General features: G+C 40.8%; 1 protein-coding gene across 1 annotated transcript in view; it reads right to left on the bottom strand.

Moving 5' to 3' along the window:
- The window catches only part of PTPRN2 (protein tyrosine phosphatase receptor type N2), a 1,011,953-nt gene that overhangs the window by 10,788 nt on the left and 981,665 nt on the right, over positions 1 to 19,500 (bottom strand). The window contains exons 20-21 of the mRNA XM_090047600.1: positions 19,067 to 19,120; positions 16,485 to 16,549 (exon numbers count right to left, since the gene is read on the bottom strand). Coding sequence (XP_089903726.1) covers positions 16,485 to 16,549; positions 19,067 to 19,120 — 119 coding nt within the window. The remainder of the gene's footprint in view (positions 1 to 16,484; positions 16,550 to 19,066; positions 19,121 to 19,500) is intronic.

Raw genomic sequence — 19,500 nt, 5'->3', positions numbered from 1 at the left:
TTTTTCAGAATATGCATTTGCAGTAATTCACCAGGGGCCAGATTCTGCCAACCTGCTTCCAACTGAATAGGAGCAGAGTCCTGGCAGTCTTGCTGAGCTCCACAGGCCCATGCACACCATATGAAGTACTGCTCACTGTGAGTAAAGGAGGAAATCCAGCCCTTAGTAATTAACCATAACATTTCTAAATGCTGAAAGCAGTTCCAGTGAATGCACAGTAATCCACATCAGAAACATCAGCAGAGTAAACTAAGAGTAAGACAAGAGAAGGTGAAGCTGAATTAGATTTTGCCCCAAGGAGAGAAGCAGTTTCTGAAGTTTAGGGTCATCCCTTCTCCAACCTCTCTGCCTCCCCTGGGCAGCAGCATAGGCAGCATGCTGGCATTTAGCAGCTGGTGCTCCAGATTAGCAGCCCCCATGGGGTTTAAACACTGGCCTGCAGACAGATAAACTGGTAGAGCCACCACACGGCTCTGTCTGTCAGAGAAAAACACATGTGACAGTCACATGGTCTTTTTTAATATAATAAATAACTCTGAACTAACCATGTTCTACTACAACAGGCTCTCCGAGGTTACTAGCACCAACTCCCAATATTTAAATAGACTATTAATATTACCATTATTACTGTAGTAACTAAAGGCCTGCATGTTACACAAAGTTTCATGTGAATGCCTAAGATCTAGTTTCCAACACATTGTCATGTCTTGCTATGGGCATTTGCAGAGTTTATTTGGTGAAGGCCATTTAGGAGATTTTACTTCTATGCAGAAGCCTTACACTCAACTTAAAGGCAAGTCACTTAATGTCCTCACTGGGAATGGGCCCAATGTTTTTGCTAGTCTAATCATTTACATGACCTATTAAAAGGAGCTTTCTGCTGGAGACATTTTGCAGATATATTGGCAAACGCTCTAGAAAATAAAGATAGTATACTTGTTTAAAAGGCTGCGAGCTTGTTTGTTGTGAACATTAAGCAATGGGCTAGTTGTTTATGTACTAGGCTGAGATTCTGGCCAGTTCAGTCCAGTTCCTGGCTTAGACACAGATTTGCCATTTGCCTTTGGGTAAATCATTAAATAGGGTGCTGTGTCTCAGATTATCATCTGTAAAATGGAACAATACTTCCCTATCTTGCAGGTGTTAGAGATGAATCCACTAATGACTGAGAGGTGCTCAGACAGTACAGGGATAAGGACTAGCGAATACCTAGAATAAATACTCCGTATTTCTCTTTAAAGAGCTTTTTCTCCTTTTTTAGCTCTGCTTTTACCTGTCGTTGTTCACGTAGTGATCACAAAAGACATGGGAGTTGCATTGTGGGGTTGCAAATGTGGGATCATTAGGACTTCCATTATATTCTTAAGAAGAAGGATATGAGCGGTGTGGGGAATAAGCACTTATCCCGATAGAAAAAATGGAATACTAAAGGAAATACAGAAAATGACCTGTCAAGTGCATTTCTTTTGTACTATTTAAGGTGCTCAATTTCATTTCTGCTTTAATTCATCTTTTTATATTTACTATATTTTATAGATTTTGTATTAGGCCTTGAAGGGCAGAGAGTCTTGTTAGGTCAGATTAAAAGCCAGCTTGTTAAAATCTCTAAGGAAACGGTCTGAAAAGTCCCTAATACTGTTCTTTCAAGTGATGTTCCTAGAAGCTGAAAAAAGTCCAATTAATATTTGCAAGATGCTGCTGATTGGCAGCCTTTTAGCCTCAAGAGTCATGAACTATGCTTTATTCACAGCTGTCAGGCACATCATGGAAGAATCATTCCCAGGGAAGCATGCTTTAATATAATGAAATAGCAAAAACTACACATGAAAAACTATTAAGGACAGGGATATTGAGTCAGCAAGGACAATCCAGATTCTGATCACAGTGTTACATTTCAGCAGAACACAAGAATGTTTCATATTTTGGTGATGATCACATAATTCAGATCTGGAAAAATGCCATCAAGAAGGTTCTCCACAATCAAACCAAGCTAATGATCACTCTGGTTTACATCATTTTTATTCTTCCCCCATATGATGCATATAAGAGGTATGTCTAAAGAACACTCCCCCCAGCCTAGCTCTAAACAAATGGCAGTGCAAGGAAACAGTATTGTGTAAAATAAATATTTAAATTGAACAGTACACAATACTAACAGCTCTAAAAAGAGCAGAGATACAGGACTGCATTAAAGCTTTCAATACCTAAGCTAGCTTGAGAATGAGCTGAAATAGTTCTGCTGCACCACAGCATAAAGCATAGACCTATTCATGCATATGCTGCAGTCTCTCAGAGCCCCTAGATGTCTCATATGCAACTTGTAAACTCTTTAGCTCTCCACAGACATCTTCTACAACAATGTTCGTGTGTTGTGGGACTACTTGCATGAGCAAAGGTACTTTGGTGGACAAAGTGTTTGCTAGATCAGGTATTTAATGTTAAACAATTGACTTTACCACGCGAGAAAAGGCCACGATTGAGAAGTGTGTGGTTTCACTTGCCTCCTCTCTGACCATTCTTGTTGAGGTTGCACCAACAATAACAACTAACAAATAACTAAGTAACTGAGACAAATTTTCATAGTGAAGATCCAGCACAGAGATGAGATGAATAAATACTCTATTGCCATGTTGTGTCTAACAACCTTTGAGAGCCACCTCTCTCCCCTTCTGCTGCTTTTTGTCCTTTTAGGCAATTCTGAAGAAAATGGCAAAAGTGAAAAACAACCATGGTATCTAAATAAAAAGCACTTCAGTGAGCCTAAGGGACAGAAGCCTAGCCTCCTGGTCCACAGATGGGCCATGCAGACTCTCACTTTTAAGGGGATTCCTTGTTGGAAAATAGTGTAGAAGAACCACAAGTGACCATAAAGGGCCCTGTAGGATGAAAATGGGCTCCCTTCAGGGGTGGCACAGGGGATAGGGGGTACACTGGTCCAGTTGCATCCCCTTTTGATTCCTGATCCACCCAAAGTTTAAAACCAACTGCTTGGCAATGACAGCACCATTTCTGGTTCTGAGGAAGTCAACTGACTTCATGGCTTATTATGATCGACCCCATCCCTTCTAAACTCTTCATTCCCCAGGTGTTAATGGCCCTCTCCTTTCTAATGGACATGGCGTTCCACTAATCAAGCTTTGTTCTGCAATTCTGCTGCCTGTTACATTGCTCCTGGTAACAGAGCTCTTATTTCACAGCCCTGCAGATTGTTTTGAACTCATTACAGTGAAGTTATATTTCTTTTTGCTTCACTCTTAAACTGAATAATACAGCTATAAGCCCCTAGCATATTAGTAAAGCTTCTAGTTTATTCTTAACTGGAGGAAAATACCTTTTGTTTTATATGTGATGATGCAGCTCACCATCTGCACACTCCCCTCCCCCCCCGTTTTCACAATTCGAGATCTGCCCACGGCTCTCTTTGTGCTTCACTGTGCATTGCCTTCAATGCGAACGAAACAAAAACACTTGTAAACAATGTTTGGAACAAAACAACATTAACTGAAGGTAACAAATAGAAACTGGACAGATTTCACCAATTCTGATTTGCATGTATGCAGGTGCCGCAGTTCTGTTACTGGCTGGGAGGGTCACCTGACACCATCTCATAACAGAAAAACCTCAACAGAGAAGAAGGGAAGCTGCAGGACTTTGCAGGAAAATAAGATCTCTATGGTTAATAAGGAAGCTAATATATTCAGACTGGTGCTTTCACTGAAAGCCTATTACTAGACTGAGGTGAATGAAGTGGATTTCACTGCGTGCATCTGGGGATGAGGTAGGAATAAAAAGTTGAACCTATGGTCCATGGTCACTTTTTCAACCCAGAGCCCAGTAATTTTTACTCAAATTCTGTTATTAACACCCAAATCACCTAGGTATGTAAACAAAAAAATGCTTATACATTTTTAAATCAGTATTCAGCTATACTCTCTTTAAAAAGTAGCAGACAAAGTAAAAACATGCACATAGAGAAAAGAACATTTAAGCAGTGTTGTGGCAGGAAGTAGGTAAGATATTCAGAAATTTCAGACACACAATATTTACTACTAAATATGTTATCATATACATAATTATTTTGCATTACCATTAAAATGTAGATGTATGTTGCATATATAAATGTAACAATTTCCTGAGTTTATTGTCATGCATCTCAAGGGACATTCAAGTTATCTAGGAATGCTCAATCTGCATAACCCATGTACAATGCAGAAAAAATGTCTTAAATTACAACAATTTCAACAGTCTTGTAAGCTTGCGATTCAGTATTGGCATGTCAATTTTTAAGCCAACATCCTTTGTCACTGCAGAAAAATTACTAACTTGAGAGATACATTTTTGTTGATTCTGCATCGACTACTTGAGCAAACTATTATGCACAGGCTACTGACAGCATGAAAATGCAGAAGCCAGTAATCTGTACCTGGATATAAATGGGTGCAAATTTAAGGACAAATCCCTATTTCCAGGAGAGGGAGGGAAGGAAAGAATGACAGAGCTATACAGCTTTGGACAACTGTGTTTCATTTTACAATGGGATGCTCCTAGTGATATCCCTTGATGCTGATGATGCTCAGCTTCTTAAAGAAATGCAGCCTTAATACTGCATATTAAGTAGGAGATAGAGTATTATGAAACATCCCATAATACAACCCCTACAAGGAAGTTTGAGGACACAGATGCATATAACTCTTAAGTTCTGACCATTGCTGCATTACAAATACCACATGCATAAGAACAGAATCTGATAATGACAGGGATAAGTGAAAGTTATAGATTGGGCACTATAGCCCACCTTAGATTTTCCATGGTATATTTGCTCTCACACAATACTGAGCAATCCCTGACTTCTAGTAATGGTGCCAGAAACTGTTGGCTAGTGCATTTACAATTGCTGAATAATAGAATCATAGACTGACGGGAAACCAGGGTTGGAAGGGACCTCAGGAGGTCATCTAGCCTAGCCCACCCCCATGCTCAAAGCAAGACCATTCCTAACTAGACCATTCCAGCCATGGCTTTGTCAAGCCGGGCCTTAAAAATGTCCAAGAATGGAGATTCCACCACCTCTGTAGGTCACTTGTTCCAGTGCTTCACTGCCCTGCTAGTGAAAAAGCGCTTTTCCTACTATCTAACCTAAACTTCCCTGGCTGCAACTTGTGACGGTTGCTCCTTGTTCTGTCATCTGCCACCACTGAGAACAGCCCAGCTCCATCCTCGTTGGAACCACCCCCCTTCAGGTAGTTAAAGGCTGCTATTAAATCCTCCCTTGGTCTTTTCTGCAAACTAAATGGTTGCTGGCAGATGTGGGAAAAACAAACAATCCAAAAATGGTGTTTTACTTTAAACTTAGCGCACTCCTGTGCCATGCTCAGTGCACATCCAGAAAAGGCAATGTATTAGTTGGACCTGGTTCACCTGAAGTCTATAGACTGGGTGCTTTAGTGGTTGGGGTTTTTTTGGCATTTTTATCTAATAGCCAATTAAAAGAGCTATTAGATAAAAATGGAAAAAAGCCCCGTTGAAGCACCTGATCTATACAGACTCACCACAACGAGGTCGAACTAACGCGCTGTTTCTTCCAGTAAAGCGTGTTTCCCCTCTCCCCGCTCCCCCATGAGTCAGGAGCCCAGTTCCTACAGACTCTCCACATAAGTCATGTGCCCCAGCACCCTAACCCTTTTCACTGCCCTCTGTTGGACTCTCTCCAACTTGTCCACATCCTTTCTGTAGTGGGACAAACGACACAGGACTCCAGATGTAGCCTCACAAGTGCAGAATAGAGGGGAATAATTACTTCCCTCCATCTGCTGGCAATGCTCCTACTAATGCAGCCCAGTGGGCACGTCTAAACCAGGCACTAAATGTGCAGTAGATTAATTCTATGGTGCATTAGCGCATCATGATGAAAACTGTGCTATTGTGCTAATGCACAGCAGAATTAGTCTACTGAGCATTAGCGTCACTAAAAAGGCATGTACCAGCGCTATTGCACAGCAGTGCCAGTTACTGCGCTTTTAGCTAGTACATGCTATTACAGGTACTAAACTTAATGAGCAGGAACCACGGTGCATTAATGCATGTATAGATATTCCCACTAACATTGCTAATCTTCTTAGCAACAAGGGCGCATTGTTGGCTCATACTCAGCTTACTGTCCACTGTAACCCCCAGGTCTTTTTTCTGCAGAGCTGCTGCTTAGCCAGTTGGTCCAAGCCTGGAGCAGTGCATGGGATTCTTCTGTCGTAAGTGCAGGACTTTGTACTTGTCCTTGCTGAACCTCATGACAGTCCTTTTGGCCCAATCCTCCAATTTCTCTAGGTCCCTCTTAATCCTAGCTCTACCCTCCAGCATATCTACTATTCCCCCCACCAACTTGGTCTTATCCACAGATTTCCTGAGGGTGCACTCCATCCCATCTTCCGTTAATGAATGTATTGAACAAAACCAGCCCCAGGAGCAACCCCTGGGGTACTCCTCCACTTGATACTGGCTGCCAACTCAACATTGAGCCATTGATTACTATCCATTGAGCTCAATGAACCAGCCAGCTTTCTGTCCAGCTTACAGTCCATTCTAACCCATACTTCCTCAGCTTGTTTACAAGAATGCTGTGGGAGACTGTATCAAAAGCCTTGCTAAAGTCAAGGTAAATCACATCCACTGTTTTCCCTGCATCCACAGAGCCAGTCACCTCATCATAGAAAGCAATAAGGTTGGTCAGGCATGACTTGCTTTTGGTGAATCCATGCTGATTATTCCTGATCACTTTCTTCTCCTCCAAGTGCTTAGAAATGGATTCTTTTAGGACTAGCTCCATGATTTTTCTGGGGGACTGAGGTGAGGCTGACTGGTCTATAGTTCCCTGGATCCTCCTCCTTCTCATCTTCTTGTCCCTCTCCAATTGTTCATGACCTTCCCCGATCACCAAGAGTTTTCACAGGTAATGGCCAGTGGCTCTACAATCATATCAGCCAGTTCCCTCGGATGTAGTGTATCCAGCCCCATGGATACACTACATCCATGTATGCATCCATGTATCAAGTATTACACGGGCAGAAGGCTAACATGCTCAGTTAATCACACTTCTGGAAATCCCCCTGTGTGTCTTAATTTGCTCAGGGAAATCCTAGAGTTACTTGGAGCCCCCTACTGGAATTTGCGTATGCACATTAATTAGACACCAAAGGGGCACAGCAGCAGCTGGTCCACCTGGAACGTTCACATTGCAAAAGGTACATTTATTTTATCCTGATTTTATGTTGCAAGTAGGCTTGCTAGCAGTACTGCCTCTTCTAGTTACTTCCCAGACTGAACTGAGTAAAATTTGCTGTAATTCTGGACAAATTCTTTAATAGAATTTAGCCACAATAAAACAGAATTGGTTCAACTATAAAAGTCACAGTATAATTGTTTCAGTTGTTTGGTAATTACACTTTAGTGCCATAATATATGTTGGATCTTAAACAGCCAGAAGAATACCATCTGATCAAATTAAACACTTCTCTTGAAATGTATCTATAGGTTGACTGCCTGAGATCAACTGCAAAAAAGTAGTTCTTCACTTGGCATTTGCCTCATTTTCCAAACATTTGCTCAGTTGCTTCTTGAATGGATAGAGCACCATTTCTATGCCTGACTTTTTCACTTTTTATATTCTAACCTACCCTTTGTGTGAAGAAATGCTTCCAAATTCCTTATATGCTCGTCTCTTCCTCAGCTTAAGTCCATGACCCCTTGTTTTCAAATTAGTTACTACCTCAAGCTGCTTACTGACATCAATACATTCCTTTCACGATCTTCTAAAGCTCTGTGCAGACCCCCCCCCTCGTGTTCCTTTTCCCAAGAAATAGTCCATGTCTGATCAAGCTTTCTTCACAATTCATGTGCCCCAAATTGAATAATTAGGATTGCTTTCTACCATGTTTTCAGTCCCAGCACCACCTAATAAAATCACCAGAAAGGCAAAGAATCTTCAAAAAATAGTGTCTTCTCAGAACTTTTGAAAATCTATACTCTTCCAGTCACTTTCTCTCTCTTTTTTTAAAGGCGTGTGGGGGAAGGAAGACATCACATCAATAATTTGTTTGCTTTTTGTTTATAACCTCTATACATCATGAAAGAAACCATCTGCAAAATCAGCCCACAATATATGCTTGAGGTATTTTATCAAGCAATAGGCTCTAATTCATTTTAGAATAGATACTTGCTGAAATGTTCAAGCTTTCCATGGACTTGTGTTTTAATTTTTACTAATTGATTACTCTGCTGTGCTAATCAGCTACTAAAAGTGTTTATACATGTAGTTCTACTCATCAGAACCTGATGTTGAAAAGGAAGAATTTAAACTATCAAAATGTGCTTTTAAGTAGTTATTTCTCAATAGTAAAAGTTCCCCATTATTGCAGGCCCTACCATTAAAATTTTGACCTAAATGTCCACTATGGACTTTTGCTTGTGGCTTGGGGCACAGCTCCTGTTGTGGTCAATTATCTGGTGGGAATATCTGCAACAACAAGTAATATTGTTTAATTGCGTTTCCTGGGTAACTCATTACCAGTTATATTACATAAAAGCTACTCACTTGCAGGACTGCCGTTGTTAATATATAATATGTTTACATGGATCCAAGGAACTGTCATCATAAAAGGCTGCAGAAACATGCCCACCATTACATTGACTGCTATTATTACCAACAATTTAGGACTGGCTGGTAGAGAATATAGAAATGAAAAGGAAAATGCAGCCTCTTGCTTTAGTGACTATATTTCCCCGCTTCCCTCCTTGCTAATCCATTCAAGAAGCACAATTGCTAATTTAAATCTGATACAAACCTCAAAGCTTACCAACGTAATGACTGCAAACCTACAAGATAAAAACAGCAATGTTTTTCCCTAGGAATTCCATTCCTTTCTAATCCCACTTCATACCCATGAAATACTAAATAAGGCAGGCAGTCAAACTAGCAGCCTGTGAGCTGGTGACCCTGGGCTCTCACCCAGCCGCTGCCCCTGGGTTCCCACCTAGCCACCATGCTCTACAGAGATATATTTACAATGAAACCTGGCTCTTAGAACCATATGTTCGTTCATTTACCTGGAAACAAATCCAGAAAATTTTTACTGATGCCCACCTTTACAGAAGTGTAGCTGGAAAACAGAATTTGGGGTAATGATTATACAAGGACACAAAATGTCTGGGGGAGAGAGGGCAGATTCCACTGATGTACACAAATCCTCTGGCCAAGATGACCCAAGGGAGGACTTTCAAGTAGGGGATATCCAGATGAGTACCAGCGCCCTGAGGCACTTGAAGTGGGACAGTAAACCTGAGGCAATTTGGGGTGAACTCAGGTGTCTTTATGGGAACACCAGAAGCCTGGGCAACAAACAGGATGAACTGGCACTCCTTCAGAACGATGAGGAATTTGACCTCATTGGGCTGACAGAGACCTGGTGGGATGATACATGACTGGGCAGTAGATGTTGAGGGCTATAGCCTCTATATCGGGTTGGGAAGAAGGGAGGAGGTGTGGCCCTCTATGTGAAAGAGCAGTACCCCTCCCTGCAGGTCATGTTTGATTGCAGAGAGAGTTCCCTTGAGACCCACTGGGTCAAGATACAAGGGGGTTCAGGAGAGGGAGACCTGATGGTAGGATTATACTATAGACCACCCTACCAAGAAAGGGAGAGCAATCAGGCATTCTCTAGAGAACTGACTGAAGCTGCCAGGATTAAAGACCTGATTGTCGTGCATGACTCAACTAGCCTGACATCTGTTGGGAAGACCATTCAGCAAGCTCCAGCAGATCAACCAACTTCCTGGCAGCTATCAATGACCTGTTCTTGACACAGGCTGTGGAAGGACTAACTAGGGGTAAAGCAGCTCTGGACTTAGTGTTGATCCAAGGGGAAGACAAGGTAGGTGACCTGAAGATTGGAGGTAGTCTGGACAACAGTGACCACAACCTAATTAGGTCTACCATCCACCAAATGCTGGGAATTCAGCCAGTAGAACAGAAGTCCTAGACTTCAGAAGGGCAAACTTTGGTAAATGCAGGAATCTAGTTAGAAGTGCCCTCTGTGACCAGCAATTGGATGATTTGGGAGCTCAGGGTTGGTGGAGCTTCCTTAAGGGGGTAATTCTCACTGATCAAAGAGAAGCCATCCCCACATGGTTAAAAAGTGGGAAGGGGGCCATGAAACCCACTTGACTCAAAAGGGGTATAAAGGAACTTTTGAAAAATTAAAAAGAAGCATATAAGCAATGGAAAAATGGTTCAGCATCCAGAGAGGAGTACAATCATGTGGCCAAGGTCTGCAGGTATGAGACGTGGAAAGCCAAGGCAGGCATGGAGATCAAGCTGGCAATCGAAATAAGGGGCAACAAAATCATGAGTGGTGGCCCACTGGCTGGCACTGCATCTGCAAGGGACCTGGGGGTGACAATCAACCAGGGGATGAATATGAGCCAACAGTGCGGTGAAGTTGCCAACAGGGCAAACAGAGCTCTGGTGTGTATCAGCTGATGTGTTGCGAACAGATCCAGAGAGGTGCTCTTCCCCCTCTACTCGGCATTGGTGAGGCCTCAGCTGGAGCACTGCGTCCAGTTCTGGGCACCACACTTCAGGAAGATGTGGATAAGCTCAAAAGGGTACAGAGAAGGGCCACCCATATGATTAGGGGCCTGGAGGATAGGCCCTATGAGGACAGACTCCAGGAACAGGGTTTATTCAGTCTGAGCAAGAGAAGACAGAGGGGATGTGACAGTCACCGACAAGTATGTCAAGGGTGAACACCAAGATTTAGGAGAGCAACTCTTCAGAAAGGCACCCCCAGGGAGGATGAGAACCAATGGGCACAAGTTAATTGAGGAAAAAATTAGTTTGGACATTAGGAAAAACTTATTTTCTGTAAGGGTATCTAGAATCGGGAACACCCTCCCAGCAGAGGGGGTGCAGTCACCATCCTTGGAGGTGTTCAAGAGAAGGCTGGACAGGCACCTTGTTGAGCTCATTTGAGCCCAGTAACATCCAGCCCATGCCAGGGGACCGGACTTGATGATCTTACAGGTCTCTTCTGGTTCTTTGATTCTGTGATTCTAAGAATTAGCAGATTATGTCTTTTTTTAAACAGAAAAAACACAAGTATTTTCTTTTATTAGGTCTTCTAATTTAATGGAGGTGACCCATCTATTTTATTTTATTCTTCTTCTTCAGAACCACGTGCCAAATAAGCAACAGGACCTAGTAAAAAGGGATCCTATTAGCTAACATATTACTGTAGTGATGAAACCAGAAAGAACTATAGAACCTTTTACATCACAAAGAAGATTCACTCAGTTTGGCATTGCTGTACTCACTCTATTTACTGGATTCTCAAATTCTGAAATCTAGAACGTATTCCAAAAGAATTTAAAAGCCCATAATTGTCCTAATAAATTCCTTTCAATTTCAACTGATTCAATACACAAGATAACTAATGCTAAGGGAACTCCCGATCACCAGCTGGATTACCCGCTACACTTCCCAACAGTATAACTAGGGTGGGGAAGCCGGAACAGCAACCTTAGGTGCTGACTTTGTGGGGCAAAGACTATCAGCTGCTACTGCAGCCATGCAGCTGTGCCAGTGACAGCAGTATCTGGAAGCTGCTGCTGCCCCCATGCATTCCACCACCTTGCTGCCTGGCTGCTTTGTTACATCTCTGTACCAGCCATGCTCAAATGTTTGGCCCTTCTGGGCCAGATAAGTGGCACAGGGCCAGTCCATGGGCCAGATCCAGCCTTGCATGCCAGGACTTGGCCCTGCCCCCTCCCCATCCTGCATGCCCAGATTGGGCCCCAGGAAGTCAGTGCTGCTCCCTCCTGCCCCCGTGGCTCAGGATTGGATCCCGAGGGCAGCACTGGAATTGGGTTCTGGGGGCCTGGCACTGCCTCTGCCCATTTATATTGGGCACCTGATCCAGTGCACACAGCCTGGGGGGGGGGGGGGGGGGGGTCTGGGAATTTGGCAGTAGGGGAACAGTGCTACTGCTCCCCCATCGGCAAATTTCCAGACCTGTGGAGCCCTGTGGGCTGGACCTGGCTTGCGGGTTGGGCATCTCTGCTCTATACAGTTCAAATAATTATCCATGCCATCCCTACCTTCCAGTTCTAGAGAGCAAAATGCGAAGTTTCATAACAGAATCTTTTTACTTGCTTCTTTTTGCTGTGCCAGAAATGCTCCAATAATAGTTTACTGTATTTCAGAAGTAAGGGCTGGTGCTAACTACAAGAAACAGGAAATCCTTAGCAAACTACTTTATCTAAATAAATTACTGGTACCCAGCCCTGTGAAAAGAACTCAACAAATTCTCACTCAGGTTGTTAGTGTCAGTATATGAATGAGGAATGTTAACATTCATGCAAGGTGATGGCTTCCAAAATGCATCCTTAGTTAAAAAAAATTGTAACAAGCAATTGCTAATTTGCAAAAAAAAAAAAAAAAAAAAAAAATGACATATTTTCTACTCTTTTTCAAACACTGAAAGTGCACTAAGGTTTCAAAAGGAACCTCTAATCTTTTCACTCAAGACCAAAGTTTGCACTGAACTATGCATCAGGGAAATATGAAAATATTAAAATGATTCCATGCCTTGTATAATAACCTTAAAAATCCAGCCTTCACGGAAATGGAATGTCCTTATTTAGAAGTGACAAGCCTTATAGCTTTCTTTAAGAACAGGTCCTATATCATGGGAATTTTACTCTCTGCTTCAATGGATGCAGGATCTGGCCTTTGTTATGACACTGCTTTGCATAAGGAATATATTTTAATAAACAATTATAGCAGTGAACTGGCAAATAACAGCCCTAACGTTGCTGAAGCAATTAAATATAAAAGTACACTCTAAATTTAACCTTTTCACTGACTCCATGGTACAGGATTCACTCGCATATTTAGCTGCAATTGGTTTGTAACTGTAGAGCATAAAACCACAAGGAAGAAATCACTTGTGTTGAAAATCTGGTGTGGAACAGATATACCTTCATCATCTATCTTAACTCATCCAAATTTATATCATTAGATTATTTAACATAGTTAATGCCTCTTACATTACACAGATACAGACACTATAGTTCTTAAAAGAGGATATAGTAATTCATTAAGAGCCCAACCCAACAGGAAATCCTTGATGATGCACAAAGCCAAGGGGACTCCAAAATGCATTCTGAAGTTGTTTGAATAACAATGGCAAGTGAGGGACTGGAAAACGTTTATTCAGCATTGTGCTTCTAACTGCATCATAAAGTCTTTTCATATGCCCTCTCTTCCACTCAAACACAAAATGCAGGAGGGAAACCTTAAGTTGTATGACCAAAATATTTTGCTATAAAATTATTAACTTTAATACTTTTGCAACTTTTGCTATGATAAATATTAAGCCTGTGGCCAGAACTGAAACACGATAGAATACGGTTGAGAATTTTTAGATGTGAGATGGGCTAGATTGACTTACCTAGCTAAATGCTAACTTTGTATCATTTATTCAGGGAATGCAAATTTCTCGCCAAATTGTTTCTTCTGGAAAAGGCAGGCTCGAACAACTGAATTCTCACCTGTTTATCCATTTTAAGAATATCAAATGAAATAGGTCAGGCTATAATAGTTCAAAATATGAATTTATAATATATATGTGTATAAAGAATAAGTCTTAGGCGTGATTTCCAGTAAAAAAAATTAGGAGACAACTGTTAGCTGACTGAAGTATTTCCAGTTAACTCCGTAAGAGAATGCAGAAAAATAAATCATTACAGGAAAAAGCAGTTCCCTTTCTCAGTCTCCCCTATTAGGACACCTCCTAAAGAACCAACGCATTTTATTGATCGTTTTCCACTTTCCCACTGCTGAGACTAAGTAGTCCTCTGTTTACTTTGATTTAAAAATGCATTATTGTCTACTTTCTAATAAACCAGACAGTGGAACAAGAACTCAAATTATTCTAAGTTTATTCTTAAGTTTTTTTTTTGTTTTTTTTTTTTGAAAGACTGAAGGCCTTAATCCTTAAAAGCCTTTTTGAAAGAAATGTTAGTAGATGCTGGCCTTGCAGCTGGGCCCAGATTGAAAGTGCACTTACATTTTTATGTTTAGAACTGAAGGACTCTAAAGTTAGTCCTAGCACTCCACATAAAAGCTTTGGAAATGGCATTCTTTGGTACTCGTGCAATTCATTCTTTAAGAAAAGGAAATGGAAAGAAAGATTTCATGTCCAGGGCTTCAGCCCTTTGATCATTCGATGAACATTGGATCCTCAACCTGGGCCTCAAACTTCTCAGGCCAGACAAAGAAGGCCCAGGCCTCACAGACTGGGCCTCGATTCCCGTCAGAACAAAACCTTTGGCTGCCTCACAGTGTGACAGCCTGGGAAAGGCCCACCTCAGCAGGGTTGAGATGCCCGCTTTGCCCTTTGATCTTTCATTTAAGCTACAGCCAAAGCACCAGGTCAGAGGATTTCAAATTGCACACCCCCAATGGCAGAGGGGAGCAGGTCAAGAACAAAATGGGGGTGACCAATCTAAAAAAGCCCAGCAACGCCTTTCTTTGGCCAGTTTCACATGACTTGTCTCGTATTGTGCAACCCTAAGCCCACACTTAAAATGGAATTTGACATTACATGGTACAATGGAGTCAATAAATGGCATTCTTTAGTGCTCTTACAACAAAGTCAACCCTTCCTTAAGTGGTTGAAAGCCTGAAGCTAGAAAATACTTCTCATTTACTTCTTTATGCAAGTAAATTGCATATATTTTAAATCTACTTTTCATTACAGCCTTTCAGAGCTGAAAACTGAAATAAGCCTAACAAATTTTTAACAGAGGTGTACACCCATTTTACCATGTACCCCTGCTTTTACTTTCAGAGATCAAGTTGCCACTTGAATTATAAATGTGTCAAGTGTTTGAAATTTCTGCGTTTTCTTTCACAAAATGCAAATGCACTTTCCAATGAGGGTGAAAAAACAATCTCATTCTCCTGGAGAAAAGTTTCAGTCTGGTGCATGGCAGAAGGGAAGCACGCTTCTTTTTACAGCAATACTCAGATCTACATACCCCTTTATGTCTGACGAAACAGAGCCAGGAGAGAAGAAATGCCAAATTCCTTTATCTACCTATAGGAACGGAATATCATTATTTCTGCAGAGACCTGGGTCTCAGGGTTTCAGCAGCAACTGACAACAAGGCATGGATCATGTCGTATAGGAAGATAATGAAGAAAAAAAATGTTTATGTACAGTGCTTAGAAGACAGGATTATATATTATTTCTACATGTAATATATTTTGCATTAATCACTATTAACTATTATTTTTAAATGCAAGTGCATTTAAAGAAAGGGCAGTAGCAGCATAAAAGGGAATGGAGAAAGATGGCAATGAAACGACATGAGACTATTTTTTAATTTTTTCCAGTAGTAACAGGTGCCATATGAATAGGACTATTCTCCAAACTTTACACAATGAAGGCATAAAAACAGAAATACAGGATGGGCAGAAGAAGTGGGGGGGGTCCTATCATACAGGGAGGGCATTTCAAAAATATTTAGTAATCCCCTGACTGAACTCAAAATGGCCAATGCTGAGTGCTTCCAAAACTGCCACAAATACTGTTTTGGCAGTACAGGTTATTTACTGTGTTTTACTGTTTGCTGTTAAGATAAAAAGACAACCTCAAACTATTCCAAACAGTTCTTACAACAAATGTTAATTGGTAGAATAAGAAGGGAGAGTATATTTTACCCAAGGGGAATCCACAGATTTTTAACTAGGAATAACATATAAAAAACAATGCAGAGTAGTTATGACTTCAAGTGTACAGCTAAAAGGTTTTAAAAGTTGTACTTCATGAGTAGGAAAAGAGAGACATTAAGTGACTTGTCCAAGGTCGACCAAACACACAGTAGCAGAGCTTGGAATACGGTCCAGAGTAACCAGGCTCTGCCCCATGAAAGGTTATGCTTCCTTGAAAGGTATGTGCTTGAACACCCACTTACTACAAGGGGCTTTTGCTCCATGATCCGGTCTCTGCTACAGCAGCAACAAAAGGTGGGTAAATGTGTTTAAACTCTGCTGCTGGGTAGATGAATATTAAGCATGCAACACACTGAAAGAGGCACATTTATTTATTTAGGCAAACACTAATTTACTATCTACTAGATAGTTCAGAGCCATGTCTTAGCCACAGTCACTATTTTAGGTTACAGAGTTAATAATACAAATCCTGCCTTGTCCAGAAGCACATGTGTACACTCCATTCATAAAGCCTTTTTTTTTTTTTAAATCAGCATGAGCTTGAAAATCAAACTTAGGGATGTCCAGGAAAGAGTACAATTTGCCTCTAATTTATTCTACTGCTTTCTGTGAATATTACACCCTGCGTTACCATGGCAACACCAACACATCTTTCAGTGCCGAGAAAAAAAACAAAAACAAGCCTTTTGATTCTCACCTTTGGCCATTTTATTGAGAACCATGTCAATTAGAATGTAGGTTCCACTTCTTCCTGCACCATCACTGGCAACGGAAAGGGAGAGAGAAAAAACACTATCAATGTGTATCTAGATTCAGTACAAAGGTATTCACCATTACTTTTATATTGCGTTATACCAGGAAGGGAGGGTAGATGGGGAGGGAAAGGAGGTTGAGGGGGGAGGGAAAGGGAAAGAAAGCTTGCAGTGATTTTAATTAACACATGCTGTTTGTGTAGGATTAACTATTGTTCTTCATGGATAGCAGGGTTTTGTTTTGTTTAAAGCCAAAGACTTGTTTATTTAATATACAAACATTTCACACAATAGTGAAAAAGTCAGTAATTCAAGAATGGGCAGCCATTTCTGTGCATAGAATATACACATAATGAGCTTACAGACTGTCGCCTCTGAGATCAAGCACAACAGTGAGTCACGTGAGAGCTGAAGAACTCCATGGCTAGAATCATCCCGAAAAACTATTGGCTCTATTTGCACTTGAGTCTAGAGGTCAGACTGCATGCACACAGAGCAATCTATTTCCCCTGAAGTCATACTCCACACCCCTTGACCCCCAATCCAAGAACTTAAAATATTGCATTACTTATGGATCGTAAGTTATCAACCCAGAAGTGGGATGCCAAGCATCTGGACCTGAAAAGATGCATCTCAACTCACCTTCCCCCTTGTCTTTTCCCTTGCTTTAATTCTACCTCAGATGCAACGAGTGGGGAAACATCTTACCATGTATTTCCTGAAAGCTCTCTCTAATCCCAGGGTATTATCAAGGCCTTCCTTGGAAAAGTGTGATCAAGCCTTGTGACGCACCAAGCCTTGTTAACCTTTGGGAAGGTTCCCTAATCTGAATGCATCTTGCAGGCCTGGTATGGAGTAGCTTGCAATAGGCAGTGTGATGTTTTATAGCTGCTGTTAGCAAACATAATTAAGACTTTAAGTAGTACACTTGTTTTCATTTCCTTCCTCCAAATTCTAAGAAGGTGCATGTGTGATCAATTAGTCATCTATTTTTATTAACTGACCCATTATTTTTAGTGATAACTAACTTTGTGTTCAGCATTAATAAGAAGAAGGCATTGATACAATGATGTGATGGGCTTTCATAGGCAGGCTGTGAAACTGCATTTTTGATAAACCTCTATAGATGGGAGCAGTTTGTTCTGTATCATTTCCTAGAAAGGCAGCTGAAGGGAACAAGGAAACAGGGCCCTATTAGTTAATCCAAATAGTGAGTGGCATTGTAGTGGTCAGACCTAATAAAACAAAAACTACTGAACTAGATGTTAGACATTTTCATCCATCATACTAAGAAAATACCTGCAACAAACTCAAAGGACTGTTCAGTTTACTCTGCATCATCTCTTTTTCTTTTTTCAGACCTCTTCAATGAAACAAACACAGGCTTGCTCCATATTGTGTATTTTCTTCAAGTACTTCACCATTCTGTGTTATATGACTCTGTCCCTCCACATAGAGCTCAGCAGGCTTGTGACATGCTCCCCTCCCTTACTGGAACCACTCACTAAACTGAAGGTGCACATTTTAAATGACATAGGGCGCTTATACATGTGATGGAGCTCTCCTCCAACATGTGCTTAGTAGCATGCATTGGAGCAGACTCAATTGACGTGAGTTTGCTGGAGCATGCTAACTGGCACACTCCAGCAGCCTACGTGTCACATGTATTCATTGTCCCCGCATTTCAAAATGGGGGCAGGGGTGCTTAAATTAAGCTTGTTGAATGAGCTTTAGTTAAAGTGCCTCTGCTGGCATTTTGAAACATGTGATGCTGAATATACGTGACACTGCAGGCACTTTAATTAAAGCACCCTCCTCCTCCCCCAACCCAAGAGCATGTGTATAGATGCCCATAGTTTTTCCTCCCACACTTATAATTTTCCCCATCTTTGATAAAAAGGAATGGGCATTATCCTTACAGAATAGACATTACAACTACAAAACTAAATATTTACATTATTACATCAAGTTTTTATAGTGAGCCATCAAACAGCTCTCATTTACATTCACCAGACGGGCAGGCCTAAAAGCAATCTGTGCTTGCAGGTTTGTGCTTACTCACCCAACCAGTGGGCAGCTTTCCCCTCCCATTCCCCAAGACTGCTCTGCTACCATCATGATCATTGAAAACAAACAAAGAAGAACTAAAAAACACTGTTGAAACATTAATAAAAACGCAAAACAGTTGTCTAAATTGGGAATGCATCACTATGCTGTAATGTTAAAGCAGCTTTCTAAAATCAAAGGGCTGTTAGTGAATTTTAGGTATAGAAATCAAATTTAACTTGTAAAATTGCACCTGTAAGATCATATTAAAAGGACAATTTTGTTACAAAATTGGACCTTCAGCATTCACTAGCATAAAAAAAAATTAAACAAAATGTAATATCTTGGACCTGGTTCAGAAGGAACCATCTTATGTATTTAGTGATTCATCTAAACCTGTAATTTGCCCATTTGGTTCTATTCATGTTAATTTCTTACAGCACAAAACCCTCTCTACAGCTATTTTTAAAATTGTACTTGCCTGCAGTGAACAATTACAGGACAAGAACGACCCCTGTAGCACTTGTTTACTTTTCTGCAATAAAACAGACACAAAAATTAATAAATATATTTTGCACTGTTTCCTTAGCCAACTGTCAGAAGCAAAAGCAATAAAGAAAAACAAATACTCATCACCACCCTTTAAGTAATAATATCAGCTAATCAACCTCAATATAACAAATAGCTAAGTTATATACACAGCTCTGTTTAGTTTCCCAGTGCAGCAAATAAAATGAAATGCATCTTTCCATAATACTCATAAATGTGGGTTAGCTAAATACATAAATATATACATTCTATTCCCAAATTATTTGCTTGTCAGCTCCCATCAATGTTTATCATGAGATGCTTTGATTTTCGGTGTGAGCCTTGAGTTCATGAGCTTGGTCCCAGAAATAATTAAGTGCATTATTT

This window comes from Crocodylus siamensis, chromosome 5 (assembly GCF_052110815.1).
Source record: "Crocodylus siamensis isolate JL-2025a chromosome 5, ASM5211081v1, whole genome shotgun sequence".
Lineage (NCBI taxonomy): Eukaryota > Metazoa > Chordata > Crocodylia > Crocodylidae > Crocodylus > Crocodylus siamensis.
This window is presented reverse-complemented; position numbering and strand designations above follow the sequence as displayed.